The sequence below is a fragment of the Barbus barbus genome (genome assembly GCF_936440315.1).
Source record: "Barbus barbus genome assembly, chromosome: 19".
Lineage (NCBI taxonomy): Eukaryota > Metazoa > Chordata > Actinopteri > Cypriniformes > Cyprinidae > Barbus > Barbus barbus.
The window spans coordinates 15,666,256-15,686,261 of record NC_136747.1 but is presented as its reverse complement, the minus strand read 5'-3'; the positions used below and the strand labels follow the sequence as shown (position 1 = coordinate 15,686,261).

General features: G+C 38.4%; 1 protein-coding gene across 2 annotated transcripts in view; it reads right to left on the bottom strand.

Annotated features, from left to right (window-relative positions):
• vps50 (VPS50 subunit of EARP/GARPII complex) overlaps positions 1-20,006 on the bottom strand; it is a 122,038-nt gene that overhangs the window by 28,597 nt on the left and 73,435 nt on the right. Inside the window, exons 17-23 of one of the 2 annotated variants that reach the window (XM_079441954.1) lie at positions 18,895-18,985; positions 16,357-16,533; positions 15,050-15,168; positions 13,687-13,793; positions 12,793-12,914; positions 7,973-8,041; positions 6,920-7,000 (exon numbers count right to left, since the gene is read on the bottom strand). In XM_079441954.1, the coding sequence (XP_079298080.1) occupies positions 6,920-7,000; positions 7,973-8,041; positions 12,793-12,914; positions 13,687-13,793; positions 15,050-15,168; positions 16,357-16,533; positions 18,895-18,985 (766 nt within the window). The remainder of the gene's footprint in view (positions 1-6,919; positions 7,001-7,972; positions 8,042-12,792; positions 12,915-13,686; positions 13,794-15,049; positions 15,169-16,356; positions 16,534-18,894; positions 18,986-20,006) is intronic. The other variant, XM_079441955.1, reaches the window with a different exon arrangement.

Here is a 20,006-nt window from a genome sequence, read left to right as displayed (position 1 = left end):
AGCAACACTGTTTAGAGAGATGGGCAGATGATTTCAAATGTACAATGTGTCAAATGTTAGTGTTGGGTTTTCCCTTTCTTTCTTTTTTTTAACAACAGTATATTTTACAAACTGCCAGATATCAAACAAACAATAAAACAGCACACACCGAGGATACCCTAAGTCTGCCGCATCTAATCCTGTGGGAGAATCATTGAGGCAGATGTCCTTGTGGACTGACATAAACAGAGGGGAGACAGAATGTGGGAGGAAATAATTGATGCTTCACCCCGAGCAGCCATCATGCCAGTCTGTGATATGAGCCAAGTCACAGTGTGCCGGCTCCCACAATCCAACCACAGGCTTAAGGTTAACCGCCAAGCTGTTGAATGAAACTGAGCCATGGCAGACAGCTGACTGCCAGAACCTCTGTGACCTGAAGACTGCGCCTCAACGAAATAAAGAAGTGCTCATTTTTATCTGATTTCAAAGTGAAACGGATCAGGACTGATGCCACAATGCAAAAATCCTATTTGGATAGCTCTGATTGTGTGAGAAGACATAATTTCTCAAATCAAGCTCAACAGAAATCAGATTTTTAGCATCATCTTGTCTGCATGCATGCTAAGACTGCTGGATTCGTACCACCAAAACTGAAACTGATCTTTGTGAGAGGATCTATGGCTGGAGTTCCTTCTTCAGAAAGCAGTGAAATTGATCTTACTGAAATGAAAATATTATGGCAAGGAATCATATAAAAATCTTTGTTTGTTCCATTGTACATACAACCTTGCTGAACACAAAAGCAGTTACCAACGCTGTTCATACAAGGGGTTTGTTGATGCGGCAACACCCACAAACAGATGCTCACACACCTGAACACAAACATGCGAGGTAATAAAAACTAAAATACAGAGTGCTTCACAGAACAGCGGACAGAGGGACTGGATGGCAGCTCTGGAGAGAGCTAATCACAGAACTGCAGATGGCCCGAGGGAGAACCACTATCAGATCTGAAACAGAAGCCGTCGGCACTGCCCAGTGGACACTTCACCACACACACACAAACACAGAAGGCATCTGTGTGCAAACAAAGACAGGTAAACTCTCTGTCTCTGGCTCTCACCAAATTGAGCACAACAGCAGGTATCTGGAAGTCTGAAGAGATTCTGAAGCGAAGCACTGTTACCATGCAAACGAGAACCACACCAGAAGAGCTCAGCAGAGCTTTCGTAACTTATAATTAATGACTCTACATGATTAGCTTCATACTGTACCATAATTTTTATTCAGTTACATCATTCCCAAAGCTTCATGGGTTTTGTCCATAAAAGATATTCGCAGTACTATAGACAGAGTGATAGACAGACAGTGAGTATTATAGAACATCAGAAAAAACAAATAGAAGATAAAAAGAATGAATGACGGAACAAAAGACAGACAGATAAATAGAGATTTGCTGAAAATCACCAGGACTAGCTTGTCACAGTAATGAAAGAATTGAACACTGAAAGATGTGCAAAACTGAAGGACTGAAATGAGAAGAGGTGACAAGAAAAGACATTTCGCTTTGAGTTACACAAGCCTCTTGAGAACGGTCATGGTCAACGCTCATTGATTCCCACTGATTTATCCAATAAACAGAAAGAGATAAACAAGCTGCAATAATGGGTTTATAAATGAGGTCTCTTCCACCTTGTTCATGTGTGTGCCATGAATCACACATTTGGAAAACAGCATACCTTTGACAAAAATAGCAAAGATGCCGGTGCCTAAACAGGAGTGTTATTTTTTGAAGACGGTCGATGACGATGACCTAGGTTTCACTAAATTAGGCAACACATTTAAAAAAACGTCCATCTTTATTGAAAATAATCTGCATTATAGTGAAAAGTACTCAAAGGCTAAACGTTTACAGAGGATGAATCTTAGGTAATAAAAGATTTATCGAGTCATACAAAAATAGCACTGTGCACATTGGGGGTGGAGCCTAAAGGCTTTTCCCTCTAAACATTTTAGGTTGTTTTTTTCCGTGCAATCCAAGAAAAGCAGAGATCAAATCTCACAGGAGGTCTGGCCTTGCCAAAGAGGCGATAATGTTTAAAGAGCTTTTAATTCTGCTCCACTCACAGAGTGATATCATTATATCTATGCTGGAAAGCAGGCCACAGTAGGTGTACAAACCCATGGGAAATACCCTCCAATTCCAGTGCAGAAAAATCGCTTTCTGCTACAGTGTGTTTTACTATTTGAATTTTTCTTACTATTTCAAGTTCACAGCTCATATGTCAGATGAGCATCTCATGTAATACAGGAGCTGGCATGGTAGCTTCCCCATCTGTGCTGCTAACTGATCCGTGAATCCAAAATACTGACAAGAGGTCATATAGAAAGCACTAAGACCTTATTAAGAAGAGTTGAGAAATTAAATGTGAGATTAACAATATGAAGCTTTAAAAAATTGAAGATAGTGATTGTTTAACCAAAGAAAACTTGTCCAGTAGAAAAACTCAGTGAAAACACCATGCATTTCCCAGGACCTTAAAGGAACACTCCACTTTTTTTGGAAATAGACTCATTTTACAACTCCCCTAGAGATAAACAGTTGAGTTTTACCGTTTTTTTTAATCCATTCAGCCGATCTCTGGGTCTGGTGGTAGAACTTTTATCTTAGCTTAGCATAGAAAAAAGTGGGGTGGAGTGTTCCTTTAAAAGGATATTTTAACCAAGACTTAACATTCTATCCGCATTTATTCACCCTCACGTTGTTTCAAATATGTATGACTTTCTACGGAACAAAAAAGATGATATTGTGAAGAACTCCATACAATGAAAGTTAATGAGGTTTACAGTTGTTTTGGACTCCACTGACTTTCACTGTATGGACAAAAACAGTTCTTAAAATATTTTTGATAAAGAAGTCATACAGGTTTGGAATTAAATGAGCGTCACGTGAGTAAATGATGACAGAATGTTCATTTTTGGGTGAACTGTCCCTTTAAGTCACACTGACAGAATAAATGTTCAAAATTATCAACCCCTAAAGGCTCAATAAAACCAGATTAAATTACTAATAGGCACCCTTTAGGTACAAATGTTCAGATATGTTCTGATTGGCTGTGATTGTGTTATGTCAGCAGCAGTTTTGCATTCAGTCTGGAGAGAAAAAAATTGATTGCTTTTAGAAACTTGTCACATCTGGTATGGAAAATTCAGTTTTGCCATCACAGGAGTAAATTACATTTTAAAATATATTAAAATACAAAACCATTCTTTTAAATTGTAATAATGTTTCACAAACACAAACCAATTTTACAGATTTTTTTTTTTTTTTAAATCAAATGAATGCAGACTTGGTGATGTTCAAGGCTCACATTCAGAAAACTTAAAGCAGTGCTTTGGGAATAAGGAGTGCGTAGCCATAATAAATGATCATCATAAAGCTAGTATAATCTTAAAAATCTGTCAGTACCTCCAGCCAATAAACAACTGCTCTCAAAACTCTTCAGGCCATCAATTCTCACCACTATCACAGACACCTGAGGCCCTGCCAGGCCCTTTGAAATAAGTGATGTAGCTTGATATGTGATGGAAGAGGTGCCAAAAGTCTGGGAGCGGATCTCGGATATCTCCTGACAGCCCATACGTAGGTGGGCCACTTGCCACTGATGACCCAGTAAATAATGGGGGCGTGTGTCTTTTTCAGTGGCATAATAATCTATAGTATTTTATTTATTTTGTGAAACAGTTGATGGGCAAAGAAAAGTCTACCATGCACATGGAATAAACAGATGGCAACGTAACTGTTTTTAGAGACTTAACTTTCTGTCTATTTCCTATAAAGGGAACTTGCTGCCTAGTTCCTGAAACCTCATTAGCAGCTGATAAGCAACCTTGTTAAAAGCCACTGCTGTGCACAAGAGAGCCATTGCACGCTCACAGCCGATTGTGGCTAGCTGACATGTGGCTAACAAAACAAACGTTAATAATGAGCACGAGAAAATAGCACACATAAATTGCATGTGCAATGCATCACAATGACCTTGTATACAGACTTTGCAATATTAAATATACATAAAGCATTTTTTTATTTTTAAAAGTTGCACTTAAAATATATACAATACCTACAAATTACTTTTTTAACCTTGAGTTCGTTATGATATTTTAAAGGGATAGTTCACCCAAAAATTAAAATTCTGTCATTAATTACTCACCCTTATGTGTTTCCAAACCCGTAAGACATTCGAATCACAAATTAGGATATTTTTGATCAAATACAAGAGCTTTCTGACCCTCCATAGATGGCAATGCTACGGACACGTTCAAGGCCCAGAAAGGTAGAAAGGACATCAACAAAATAGTCCATGTGACATCAGTGGTTCAACCGTAATTTTATGAAGCTATGAGAATTTTGTGTGCAATGGAGGGCCAGAAAGCTCTCGGATTTCACCAAAAATATCTTAATTTGTGCTCCGAAGATGAACGAATGTCTTACAGGTTTGGAACAACATGAGGGTGAATAATAGCATTATATAAGTTATAAATCATTTAAAGTGATTGGATGATGATGAACTAATCATTTACAAAACATGACAATACATTCACAAATGATTAAGTAATATGCTAATGATTTACAAATCTGTCATAAGTTATCTTTAAAAAAACTGCATCATGAAATAATCAAACAGATCCTTAATGGTTAGTCTAGTTAGGTTACTAATATATTATTAATCGCTTAAATCATTGAAATGTCAACATTGTAGCCTACTATTATCTCAATAAACATTATAAATCATTTACAAACTGTATGGTTTCCAGTTGTGTGTGCGTAAATATATATATACACACACACACACAAACAACCTGTAACTGGAAGGTTTGTAAAACATTTACAACTGATGATTAGTTTACACTTTAGATTAGGGGATGCAGAAAGCTTTGTAAATGATTTATAATGTTTATTGAGATAATAGTACAAAGTTGACATTTCAATGATTTATAAGTGATTAATAATATATTAACTATAACTATTAACCATTAAAGGGGGGTACAATGCTGTTTCATGCATTCAGAGTTGTTTACACTGTTAAAGAGTTGGATTCACATGCTAAGCATAGACAAAAGTTAAAAAAAACAATTTGGATGTATAACAGTATTTCTGTGCCAAAAATCTCACTTCCGGGTTAGGACGAGTTTCGGAGACTTTTTTTTGATCGTTGTTCTTGATGACGTAAACGATGGTGGAACTCCTTATATGGGCATTTCTCCCGGAAGAACGCGCCCGTACACTCATCGACCAGAGCGAGAGCGTGCTCATCAACGCGTTTCATGGGACTCTCTCGGGAAGAATGTCTCTAAAGAAGTGTGTTTTTGGTTGTAAGGGAAAGATGACCTTGTTCAGCTTCCCAAAAGAACCCAGCCTTACCTGAACAGTGGATACAGTTTGTTTTTCCAGGGCAGCAATGGAGTTTCTCAAGTGTGTTTGTTGACGAACGTTTTATAAACAAGGCCCAGTTCGACGCTGGATTTGCACATCGTTTAATACTGAAAGATGGAGCAGACCCAGCTATAAAAGATCCCAGTCATGATTCAGAACTGCAGACGGTAAGTGAAACGGCATCAAATGTCTGTTTTGTTTGCAATCGGTGCAAGTGCTCGTCACTCTTTAGCTCCGCCCACACGGCACGCCTCCAGGAGCTCTGCTTTTTCCGGAGAAAATCATAAAGCTGTATCTTTCTTTTATTAATATGATAAAACTAAAGACTTTTTGGAGCTATGAAGGATGCAGCACTACTCTATAGGAACTCAAGATTAACATGAGATGAAAATGTGTGTGTTATGTCCCCTTTAAGGATCTGTTTGATTATTTCATGATGCTATTTTTTAAAGATAACTTATGACAGATTTGTAAATCATTAGCATATTACTTAATCATTTGTGAATGTATAGTCATGTTTTGTAAATTATTAGTTCATCATTAACTAATTACTTGTAAATTAATTAACAAAACATACACAAATTATTACCATATCACTTATTTAGCGCTTATGAATGTATTGTAAATTATTAGTTCATCATTAATCAATCACCTATAAATGACTTACAACTGAACGTTATTATAAAGTGTTACCACAGCATGTCATGCAGAGAATAACATGTCAAGCTGCAGGACACTGCTTTACATGCCATGCCTACTACAGACTCTTAAAAAAAAAGAAAAACTATTTCTCTTGGCTCTGTTTGCTATATCGAATGGAAATTTCTTGCTGAGCTAATCATAAAATAGATGTGGGATTGCCTTATCCACAAAAGATACCAATTTACTGTAGCTGCCTCAAAATACAGTCAAAATGAAATCTGTTTAGAAGACAGCTTAATCACTTACATGATCCTACGATGACTAAAAATGCTGTCTAGGTAGGTTAGATTTAGTGTTGGAGACAGAGCCATACTGCCAGACTCCATTGAGCACCATAACTTGCAAGTCTGACAGGATATAAACAATCATGTTTAATTATTTTATGCAAACTAGTATCTTTTCTTGCTCTTTGACATTCAGACATCTGGGGGAATGGATCCTATATAATGACTGCCTATTTGTGCAGGAGAAAGAGGTATATGGTGCATTCTGGGTATCAGGCCTTTGGCCCAGAGTGCCTTAATGGGTGCAACCATGGAAACCAAAGGACATTTATTACAAGAGTGCAGGGTGATTAACTCACCTGTGGCTGCTATAGCTGAAAGTAAGAGGGGGTAAGAGATGATAGGCCTGGTGAGAGGCTACAGGGAACTCAGATAAATGCACACTACCATTTCCACTCGAATTTGTAATGGTTACATAAGAGAGGCCAAGAGAGGAGATGAACCATAGGAGTGAGATGGCCAGAGAAAAAAGAAAAAAGCAGAAAGAGTGCATTAAAAGTGCCTCGTTTTTACTCACCACATTTATTAGGCTCTCCTGGATTCGGCTAAGCGTAGTCCTCAGTCTGCTGCTGATCAAACCCAGCCCGGATGATTCATACTATAGGAGACAGCAAAACACACCCTGTGAGAAAGAGACTTTGTTGCTTTTCAATCATACAGGAATACACAAACTCACAAAGTGCAATCTCTAAAGCTCCAGAGTGGACACACCACCGATCATCTCCAGGAAACTGCGCTTCATTCACATAGCTCCCACGAGTGTGGTTCAAGACTTATGTTCATTAATTGCAATTTAGTTTTTTTATTAAAGGGGGAGGATGAACAGGACTGGCAAATCCTCCCGAGAACCTTCACTGGAAATGTATTCACAAGTGCAGATATGTATGCAAGTAAGCCAACGAGCTATTAATTTGCAACAGATCTGACATCAGCGAGAGAAAGGCAAACATAAGATAAATTTTACTATGGGAGCAGAGCAGTAAATCTCTAAATACACCGCAGTAAAAACTTTTATAGAGTAACACTGAATTTACAGTAGAAATAACAAAGGATAATACTGTACATGACTTCATAACAGATTTAAGGATTAAAAGTATAGGCTAATCCTTAAAACACATTCAAACAACTTTGTGTAATCCTGTTTAAGATGTAGAATCAATAGAGAGTTAAATAATTTTTTGAGCACACTGAGATGACAAGTAATTATAAATGCCTCATCTGCATTAGTTTAAAAAAATTACATATACAAAAGCATATTTATAGTTTTTGTATATATACATAATATATATATATATATATATATATATATATATATATATATATATATATATATACAGTAGATTTTTTTGTAAAAATAAAATAATTTTATACATTTTCTTTAAAGCTGGGTAGACAAAAACTCTCTAAACTAAATCTTGCAAACAAATTAGCATGGAAACTAATCTACATCATATCATATTAAGAGAATACAGGATATTGCAGACTATGTAAAATATGAGTAAGGGGATGAAAACACAGCACACAGTGGCAGGCATTTCTACTGCCAGCAGGCTCCACACAGCAGTCTTACCCAATAGATAGGGACCACCTGTCTGGACGCACCAGGTTGAGAGCCTTGTGAAGGCAGAGATTGGAAGTGCTTTGCATTGAGAAACAAAAAGGAAAATCGAGACAAAGAAAATAATGAAAGAACAAAAAAAGGCATTTTTTGGACAATTTTTAATATATGGTAATTACTGGGAATTTTTACAGCAAAGCATTAACTAAGCACAATTAATAATTTTTAAAAAAGACATTTATATACACATTTAATCATTAAAGGTAACTGACTTCCACCACTTTTGTGCAAGCAAAACTACAGCAAGCACAGTATTCTGCAATTTAACACTTTCATTTACTTAGTGAACAAATGGCTGCCAGGGGGACAATAAAACTTCTTTCTCTGACTAACATTTTTGCACAGTTTCCAAAGCACCCATCTGTTAGCGTGACAGTCGCATCTTCTCGTCCGTTACTAACTCTATCTGCAACACTTAATAAGCACTACTCAGGCTTTCCCTACACTCAAGCGCTTCATCATCCTGGAGGTGATCCATTTTCAGATAAGCCACTTGCATATCGTTCCCCGTTCTTTCCATTCATTGCCTTTAAGCTAAGTTATTAACTTGAGGAAAAGAGCAATGAATGCCAAGACCAATGCATCTAAAATTATGTGCATGGCAGAGTTGATACTCCGGCTGTATACAATGGCGTACAGACCTTTCAGAAGCTAATGTTGTTCATTACTAAATGAAATGGCGCAATACATAATCTCCATCTCCATACGAGATTGAATGTCTTGTGTGTTTGGAGTTATTCATGGGTGAAAGTGAATCCAAATGAGCATATCAATTTCAGCCGCTTTGTAAATATTTTATTTTTTTTATAAGTAATGATATTTACCTTTTTGTCTCCATAGGCTTTGAGACCGGCTGCCTCTGATACTGACATCTACTCTTACTTATTTAAGAATTTGAAAAGTTTCCATTAGTGACCGAAACCCCTCTCATGCTTCTCTTGCTGTCCGCTCAGCAGAAGAGGTGAATGTGCAAAAACCAGAACGAGAGCAAGAGCGAAAGATGAGATGTGCTGTTTTATATAATGTGCCTTCAAACCGGTCGGGTGGGTTAAAGGCAAACCTCGCTGGCATCTGACAGCTGATCTTGTGGTGCCTGTATCCAGTCTCCTTCTGATTTTCTGCTGGATTTGGTCAGGACAAAGCTAAAGTGAAAAACTCTCTGGTCAGCACTTAAATTTCAAAGATAATATACTACACTGTCACTCAGAGGGCATGTGGGGGGAAAAAAACATTGCCTTGGCAGAGACTAAATGATCTCTCACATGTTCGCACTAGTTCCTATGAACAGCAGTGGCTTAAAAAGCCAAAATTTGAAAATTTGCACATCAGCAAAGCCTCATCCAAATATGTGGAATTAGAATTAGAATCTTCTCAGGGCCCCTCATTTCCTTCAGTTTTTAAAATGCCCTTGTATGTGGCCCATGTCTGTCCAAGAATGTTCCTCTTTGGGAGTGAAATCATGACTTATAACGATGCTAAACCACACGTGAAGGCCAAATAGAGTGCAAAGACTTTTCTCCTGCTCAGTGCAAGGGCACTGGCCTCAATCCATCAGCATGAAAGCATTTACTTTTGATTTAGCACTGGCTCAGCATAGCAAACAAACAATTATTTGCAAAGCATACAGAGTGCAAATGGAACACTTCTGTGATATGAAAACAAAAATGTCAGAAGGAAAAAAAACATGGAATGCGGAATCACTGTAGGCTGCTGAGAGTTTGGCCATAAAAGCATCACTGGGACCAGAATTCAGCGCATGACAGATGAAGTGTGAGATCTTTTTGTTTCGTCAGACAAATGTTTCAACCCCACCTGGCGTGTGTTGTACGATTAAAGACTACTGTCAAATCCCATGACAGAAACACTATTTTACAGTTTATGAAGGCCATAGACTCATACACTCAAAGCCTAGACTGACAGGCTGGTATTATTGATACGTTTTGTTGTTTTATTTCTCATAAGAATGTCAAGATATTAACAATGAAACAAAGGAACTGAATAATGTTATTGGTTCACTAAGGATCCAACTGTTCAGCTTCTTCTTCCCAGAGAAAAAGTTCATGGCTTCTTGAAGACTACAAAGAACCAACCTCTTTTTGAGGTGGGCAACAGTGAGCTGGGTAAGTAAGCACAACTGTGAAACAAGGTGGAAAATGCGAATGTTGAGGTCTGTTTGCAAGTCAGTAGAGGTCTGAAAATCCAAGAAGAGAAGTCCAAAAACAGCTGGTAGTTCTTGTCTTTAACAGGTTAAGTCAGATGCCCTTGGGCTGCCAATGCCAAATCAATGCCCAAACCAACAGCTTTATTACGGCCTCCAATGCCGTTTAACAAGCTTGCATTCCTCAACAGATTCTCCCAGCTTACATAGGTGGAAAACAGTGAGAAAATTCAATGCCCCTTCAATGTCACTCCCTCTGCACTCAGGAATTAATTTACACCTGCAATAGTGTTCAAAAGGCCCATCACTTTATGAAGTAGGCAAGGCAGTCCTGAAACTCTCAAACTTCTTGGGAAGGAAAGTCACATTGTCAGTCTGCAGAGGTAGAAGCATGGACCTATTTGAGCAGCAGACAATGCCATTGAAAATGGGCTTTACTTCACAAAGGTCTGACAAATGGGAGCCCCATGTTAGGATAGCAGACAGGCTGAAACCTTAAAAGCAGGGCCTAAAACTAACTTTTTGCCACACCTGCCAAAGTTGAGTAATTTCTCTTTTTCTTTTGTTCTTTGATTTACATCGATGACAGACTTCAGCAGGTTTCACTTTAAATCAGCGCTCTCTCTTTAAAACCTGATGCACATGATGCGGATCTGACACATATCCTATTTTCTCCAAACTCTTTACGGTCATTTAAGACTTTATAGCTCATTTAAGACTACGTTTACGAGGTAACTGGACAAAACCGCGTATTTTGAAATAACTGTGTTTTTGTCCGTTGAAGCGCTACTGGTGCACTGTCTGAAGCGGCTCAGTGTATGCGCGCAGCCTTTCAAACTACAGCCTACTTCACTGCACCGTTTAGGCGGCATACCCCAAGTATGCGTCACCACATTCTCGGGTTATGAAGAATAAAGAAGAGAAAAGTTAATCTTCCGAAATGAAGCAGCAATATCTTCTCAGGCAAAAGTTATTAGAACCGTGTCTCTAGGGACAAGCTGGCCAACACACGGCTCTGTTTGTTTCTATTATTTGAGTCGCTCTTGTGGCTTATGAACAGCTAATCACGATGACCTCGTCTTCGGAAAAGATTATTTTATTTGCTTACTTCAGAAACAGCGAATCCCTTTTAAAACCGTCTGTTGTTTTCACTACATTGCATTGTTATATTTCGTAAAAGTTTTACCCGCCAACTGGTGACTGATACCGTTACATCTACTCGCCAACTCTGATTTTTACTCGCATTTGGCGCTTGGCGAGTGCTAAATTTAGGCCCAGCTTAAAAGGATAGTTCACCCAAAAATGAAAATGCTGTCATTAATTACTCACCCTTGTTTTGTTCCAAACCCATAAGACCTTCGTTCATCTTAGGAACACAAGTGAAGATATTTTTGATTAAATCTGAAAGCTTTCTGACCCTGCATAGACAGCAACGGAACGACCATGTTCAAGGCCCAGAAAGGTAGTAAGGACATTGTTAAAATAGTCCACGTGACGGCAGTGGTTCAACCGGTGAAGACTGACCCGGAAGAGAAGAAATTGTTGAATAAAGTTGATATTTTTGTTTTCTTTGGGCATTCTCGTAGCTTTATAAAATTATGGTTGAACCACTGATGTCACATGGACTATTTTAACAATGCCCTTACTATGTTACCAGAGTCTAAAACAGCGGCATCACAACAAGTGGGGGTCTTTGCGAGTTTACCTGCAACGGCTTGAGTCAGACTTCTGGGAAATCAAAGCAAACAAGGCAACTCCATGTAAGATTCATTATTCCAGTAACGTTTGGGCAGATGAGGTGGCTTTGTTGTAAGGTCATTTGGGACAGTGCACAGAAAATAACCAGAGTGCTCTGGGGAGCAAGAAACAAGCTGCTTTCTATGGAGCAGCTAAAGTGCAGTATATTGTGAGATACTGCTGTTGAGGCGAAGGCATTGAAGACTCTTCAGATACGGTGTATTGAGTCTCAAAGAGTGACAATTATGAGGATAATTGAGCTGCTGTCTAATTTTATTTAGGAAAGCCCGGCTCTCAAAACTGATTCATCTAGCATAAAGCTGTGCTTATTAGTGTCAAGAACTGTAGTATCAGGGCACAAGCCTATAGAAAGGTCTGCAGTGAAATCACTCAATAATTCTAGACATGAACTTCTGCAGACACATTTTCTTTACCCAAAACTCTCAAGGGTCAATGAAGCACATCTATCCATTTGTGTATGCAAGTAAGATTTCAAGTTACAGTAGAGTTAAACTACTATACTACAAACCTAATTTTTAAAAATGCTGCAAATAAGCGACTGAGAATTCATTCAGACATTTACACCTTTCTTTGATGTTCATAGTATAGCCTCCTGGGGCAAACTCTACGCCTAAACACTTGCTCACATGGTAATGGAAGTAATTATAGAACAATGCCCAATTGCCCATGAGGCTTGCAAACACTAGAAGAAAAAAACAATGAGTGTACTGGCAGGCTTTTCTTAATGAACATGTACCATCCAGAGAAAATATACAACACAGCACAGCAAGGATCCAATTGTATATAATAAATATTGCATAATGTTAAGTATTAACACCGAACATGGAGGAGAACAAGTATGCTTTAAAATACATACCATGTCATTGCGGCCAAAGAAGGTGTAGACGGCATACAGGTAATAATCAAAGAGCTGAGACACGCAGTGGATGACATCAAAGGCGATGGGCTTCAGAATGTTCATCATCTGCATGTATTTTCCTATAAAAGCAAAATCAATCAAAAAAAGAAATGCAAAAAATATATGAAAGGCAAACAAGTACAGGTTCACATTCAGAATATAAAACCAAAGATTTTATATTCTGTATAAAACCACTCTCCTGCAGAGTTTAGCTCCAACCCTGAAAAACCCTGGGAAAAAAATACCTAACTGCATCCTGAAGACCTTGATTAGCTGGTTCAGTTGTGTTTGATTAGGGTTGGAGCTAAACTCTGCAGGGACACCGGCCCTCCAGGATCAATGTTCCCCACCCCTGCTCTAAAACAATTTAAAGGGCTCACTATTAACCCTGATGAAGTTACCAGATGGTGTTTAATAAACTTTAACATCTGGATGTAAAAAGTATTCAAGCTGATTTCAGCAAAACATTTTAAACCAAAATTTGACAACATCAGCGCTTTTATCAAAAAAGAAAATTCACACCTATGGGTTCATGACAGCATCTTTTTGCAATTATTATGTTTTGCAAAAATGATTGTGTTTTCCTTAAACCGAACATTTAAAGATGAATGATGTCATAGCCTTTATTTCATTCAGCATGTCAAACATGTGTTCAAATGAACCTGAAGAGATGAGCAGGCACATGCTCGGAAGCTGAAACGGAACACAGCTGACTCTAAGAACGCACCTCTTTCATAGTAATTGAGCAATTAGCCTGTTAATTAGAGGGCAAACTGTGGTCTTCTGCTTAGGCTCAACTTTATCATGCACATCAGTCTTGCATGGGTGTAAGCTCAAAGGTCAATTACTCACCAACCAGGCGAATCACGTTGAGGGTGGTGTTGGTAAGAATGGGGGCATTGGCTCGGTTCAGATTGTAGTCGGACCTCTTCCGGCTACGAAGTGTCTCTCTGGACACGCTAATTAAGGGAGGACAGAGCAGGGACACTGAGATCCAGGATTATTAGGAGCATTAGAGTTCAATGACTTTTAAAACTGAAGAGTTTCATCATTAACCTGGGTGAAGTGAGTGTTCTGGGTTTTGCAGAACAGATGAAGGTATGATATTTATCACAGATCATATGTACCATATGTGCGTTAACATGACTTTAACGTGATCAAATTTATTCGTCAACCATTTCTGTGTAAAGTTATATCCAAGTCTGTAACTTTGTAACCATGAAAATGCACTGAAACAGGTTTATAGTTCAAATAAAAGTTTTAAAAATTGCAAGTGCCTCACTATAATCTCCATTTTTGCTTTTTTAAAGAAAATGAGGGGCAAGCTGAAATTACTTCTTTGGTGATTATCATTATTAACACAAATTCTGTCAACAGAGCTTAAATTGTATTGAACCCAGAATATTCCAGATGTATTCTAAACAAGTAATGAAGTCACAGATTGTGAGCAAGAGTCACCATATTGCATTTAAGAAAACTTATGTCATTTTAAATATGCAAAACATTAGAGCCCTCAAAATGTGGCAGTCTCTAACAATGAAGTGTCACAACATGGAAGGTGCCAGCTGATTTACTGCAGGGAGAACTGTCAGTCATCTACGTGAGGAACAAACAGGCATTAAATATTCATCAGGGTTCACTGCTTAATCACATTCCTAATCATTTTCTTGATTTATGATATTTCTATCACACTTAGACACTGAGACCAAGCCAAGAGCAATTATGAAATGTAAAAAAAAAATGCCAGTTTGCACACTCGTGTAGTTGGCAAAACAACCACGTGATGTAATTCCAAAAGGAAGTTTTATTTAACTTCAAAGCCCCGAATGGCTCTAAACGGCAGCCTTGTGGACTTAAAGGGCTCATTCTTCATAAAATAATTAAAGCCTTTCTTGCTGATAAGAGGCTAATGATAGCTTGTGTGTTCACTGTACACAGTGTGAATTTAAACTATTTCTGCTGCCTGAGAGGGAACAAGAGTCCATAAATGAGAAGTCTGCTGCCTCCTGACCTTGTCTGGGGTTATTGAAATGATTCATGCGTGAGCTGGATCTACAGCACACTAATTTATGAAAACATGTCAACAGGACACCAATCAAACCATGCATATGTAAACTAACTGTCGACATACCATTTGGTGGGCAATTACTTAGTATACAGAACCTAGAGGTGGTCCTGTGTGACGTGAGCATCTGGATGATGACTCAGAACTGACCTCTTCACTGGAGCGTCTCCTGTCTGTTCATCTACAAAGTCTTGTTTCAGCTCCTCAGGTACATCACTGTCACTGTCGTAGTCCTGATACACACTCTTCTCCAGCTCATCTGACTCATACTGCAGAGAGAGGAAACATAACGGAAAACCAAAATGAGTCATAAAAGCCGAAAATTGACAAAAATATACACACACTGCCAGTCAAACTGTTTTTAATATTTTCATTCAGGAAAAAAATTATTTAACTGATTTTAAAGTGAAGACTTTTATAATAATCACAAAAGATTTCTATTTAAAACACAGTGAATGCTTTTTCTTTGGAACAACAGACCACCAAAACCATCTGAAAATCAGCTTAGCTGGACTGGGAGATGGCTGAGAAGTCATCTAAAACCAGTAAAACCAGCAGAAAGAGTAGAAAACTGATCTGCAAATTATGAAACTAAACAAAGCGTATCATAAAAGTAACACAACGATTCAGCCTTAATTCTCCGGGATTCAGAGCAGGCCTTGAAATAAAAGGCCTTTAATGCACCAGTGTTAAAAACGTGATGCAGATCCAACATAGATAAATCTAACCTTAAACAAATCTACCTTAAAGCTGATGAATGTAGTGACTAATAAAACAGCATGGAATCCTTAAAACGGCAGGCATTACTATGCAAAACACTTTGTTCTCTCTCAGGGTAAAATCACTTGTACCAAGGGCTCCCCCACTCATCAACATACAGCATTTGTTTTCATTACAGGAGCATCATCAGAGACGCCAAGCACATCAGAGCTTTAATAATGATGAGTATTTTCTCCACATAGAACTAATGGCTTCTGTCAACAGCTAAAAGGACAACAAGCCACTTAACGTTACAAAATATTTACACATCAAATTTTCACTCTCATTTATTTTCTCCTTTTCAGTAGTCGATTTGGCAAGCATCTAATAAGAATATAAATGTAACCGTAAACCCTTATAAAATGCTTGTTTGCTCAAGCCTGATGCCAAATGGTACAGCATAAATATTGTTGAACTGTTTAATATCACAGGAAAATATTGAAATATAGAGGAATGAAGAGTTTAGATGGCCTAGAAATTACTGGAATTTATCCATATGCAAGAGATGCACTGAAATTTTGTTCCCACAAAAATTCGATGAACATTAAGAGATTTAAAACAAAATGTCTGTGTAAACAATCATCAGATACTTTTTTCCCCACATACAGTTGGCATTTACTGTAATTTGACTTTTTAATTATTGCTAAAACTTATATGTTGCTCTGAATGACATTTATGTTTCTTAAACTAGTATATACCCCATTAGAAGCCAGGACATCCTCTGTCTCCTCTTCCTTATTGTCTATCTGCATTTCAAAAGGATTTCCTTCCTGTAGGTACTGCTCAAATAGAGAAAGCTCCACCAGCTCTGTGGATTCCGGCTGCCTGCTGGGAGATACTGAAGGAGAACGACACTGACCCATGAACTTGAACTCCTAAAAAAGAGAAGAAAACAAAACACATGTATCAGATTTCATATCATACAGATCGAAAGCTAAAAATGTAGGCTAGGTGGAGATTAGGTGGACTAGGTTTAATTTAAGTTTGTGCTGGTTGAATGTCCAAAGAGGAGACCAAAAAAGTAGCTTTTAAGGCACCAATATGCTTCAGGCTAGAGTCGATACAGCTTGGCAAAGCAAACATTCTAGAAAAGTTTGCTCCGGCTGGTAAAAAATTTCTATTGGTCCCTGGTGATTGATAGTAGGTAGTGTGCTCTGGTTTATTTCTTATGTTTAGCCAGTCAAGGTTAAATGCGAGTAAAAACATTAACACTCTGGCAAGCTGCTTTACAGCAGAAATTGACATTGTTTTTACATGTGCTGTATAAATAAATGTGATGTGACATGACTTGACTGAAGTGCTGAACTGCAGAGCTGGTGCAAACATCCACATCATTCTGATATGATGCTTTCTTAACTGCTATTTTCTCACCACTGTCAATTTAGTTGTATTTTGTTTGTGGAAAGTAAAACGTCGCTTCATTAAATTCAGGTTGAACCACTGACGGCAGATGGACTATTCTGATGATGCTTTTCATACTTTAATGGACCTTAACAGTGCAATTTACTACGCAGTTAATGGGACAATCACAAGCCTCCCGGTTTTCACACCTCGGGTCATGTGACAAGAACCAACCAATCAACCAACCAACCAATCAACTTCATCCTTTCCCGTAACAACGTGTGTTCGACTTGAAGCTGCGCTGCTCAGAATGATCAGTGTAACATCACAGTACCGCGAAAGCGATAAGACAGCCGACTGATACTTATTAATAGCTCTCGCAGTACTTTGATGTCATACACTGATCATTCTGCGCAGCGCAGCTTCAAGTCGAACACATTGAAAGCTCAGCCGTGATGGAGGAACGATCATAGCTGTACAGGGAATCAGGGATAGCCATTTTAAATAAATTTAGTAGCAGAGTGCAATCGATTTTTAGTGCTGGAAATCCATTTATCCTTTGCTGAAACTTCCACGTCTTCATGGAGAGCACGGATCTAGGTTGTTTAGCAATAGCAGACGCCGCTGGAGCATAGCACACAAGCTACAGAGCGCTTTGAAAGAAGTAGAAAGCGACACGCCTAGCGTTTTTAATGCGTATTTAGGCACTACATGTGAATGGCCCCACACTACTATTTTAATCTTCCGCTTTTCGAACGCGGAAGTGTGATAAAGGCTTAAAAGAGTTTAAGCAATCAGAAATCTGAGGGGGCAATCTGTAAATGAGGAGGCCTAGGTCCCCCCAGGCCCCCTCGTGGCTATGCCACTGGGGGTTAAGTGATTAATGACAAAATTTTCATTTGGGGGTGGAGCATCCCTTTAAAAAGAAGCTCATTCTGCTAAATTTTCAATAAAAAAAAAAAAATATATATATATATATATATATATATATATATATATATATAAAAAAGAACAATTAAAAGCTGCAAGGGTGAAAGTGCAAAAGCTTTGAGCGCTAAGTGACCTAAAGCTTCTCACATTTAAACCGCTTTGCACATTAAAGCTCCCAACAAGAAGTCGTTATGCAAATACAGCTCATTAAAGAGCACCACTGATTATGCCATTCACTGATGTGCTATTCAACACCGCCTTTCTCTACCACACAAAACTAGTGGCACTTCTTTTGAGAAAATACCTGTATATTCTGCACAAAACAGCATAAAAGGTCTATCAGAGAACACTTTATCGAGCCAAAGACCCTGTTTAACATATAATAATTGAAAGAGATGCATTTCGGTTTATTCGACGGATACTCTCGGGTGAATATACTTGCCTTCCAGGGTGTAATTTGTTTTGAGACGGATGACACCCTGACTAGAAGAGAAAACAGCTTATGTTGGAATACAATCAGTGATGATGCTTACCCTCATTCATCAAGTTGTCAAGCCTTTCCTGAGATTTAAAATGCATATAAAAGCGCTCCATTACGGCAAGATGGGAAAGCCGAAGGAAGATGATCTACAAAAACGCCTTCTGTTTGGTTAGAAAACCACCCACCGTGGACTGATCTCATTTCCTGCATTGCTCACATAAAGAACACTTTTTGACCCGCTAATCATGAGAATGTGTCTATGAACAGCGCTTATGTAAGAAAGCATGTCCATGTGCCTTTGGCTTGTAGTCATGTGTTGATTGTCATTGCGAAGCACGCACAGAACAAAAACTCTCAGCCTCATCTTCATATGCAAATGTGAAATCCCAAAAGACTGCCAGCGATGCCAGTTGGTTCGAGATCAGTCATGAATAAAAGTCACATTGCTGCATTTCAAAGTCTTATGTGTGGCATTAGGACTTACGTGAAGCTGGGCAATACTAAAGTTGGACTTCACAGGGCACAACTCCCATGTTTCATTTTCAAGAAACATTCGCAACTCCTCCAGGCGTGTTCTGCAGGGGTACAAGGAGAAATGACAAGAGGTTAGCTTTTGTCAACTGAAGACCCTTTGCCATTCAACTCACTGAAAAAGAAATCAGTGAAGAAGGTTAGAGCAAGTCATGCTACGATGAGTGTCAAAGTGGCCCACTGCCAGACAAGGTCAATGCTAGCAGCCTTGTACAAAATGTCAACATCAAAAATTATAATTCATGTTGAACGCTACGTAAGCACAAAGTGGAAGTCCACCACTAATCTCTAAAGAACATACCGGCAGTTTACATGCTCATAAGGTGGGATAAGCTCTCTAGACTCAAATTAAGTGTTTGACATTTTAAATACCATCTATAGTAATGTCTTCAATCCGTGATATTTTTTTAAATGCTTCAAATTTACAGCACTAGAAGGAAAAATTAATCCGTTTTGTCCTCTAAGCCAGAGGGCACAATATATGTTTTAATGGCGACATAGTGACAGCAGAGATTAAGCATTCAGAGGACTGACAGATAATCGCTTTATGGATGCTATCCAACAGCTTGAATATTCAGAAATAATGGTAAGATGCCCTCTTTCAACGTTCTCCTCCTCATCAAGCAGAAAAGGTCTTTGTAATGCTGACTACAGCAGCAGGGATGGCTATTTCGGCTTTGTTCAGACAGACAGCTACATCTGATTGTCTAGTGTGACTGACTCAAATAACTATAGTTGTTTGCAGCATGATCACCAAAAAGCACATTAATTCAGATGTTAACATACCCCTATTTTGTTTTATTGGAATGCATTTCAAGTGTTCTTTTATGATTCGGAACATGAAGCATAGTCCAGAATACTCTCTCTCTATCTGAATATACTCATACACTCATTCTTTCCTAGTGAACTACACAACGTTCAATGCTTAGTGAGTGAGTCAGCAGTTTTGGACAGTAAATGCTTGAATGCACAATACGATGTTGTGAAAGACATGAGCAAATTGAGGCAAATTTACCAGTTTTCCAACCTTTCAATGACAGCTACTCACAGTTGTTGTCTCTTGGT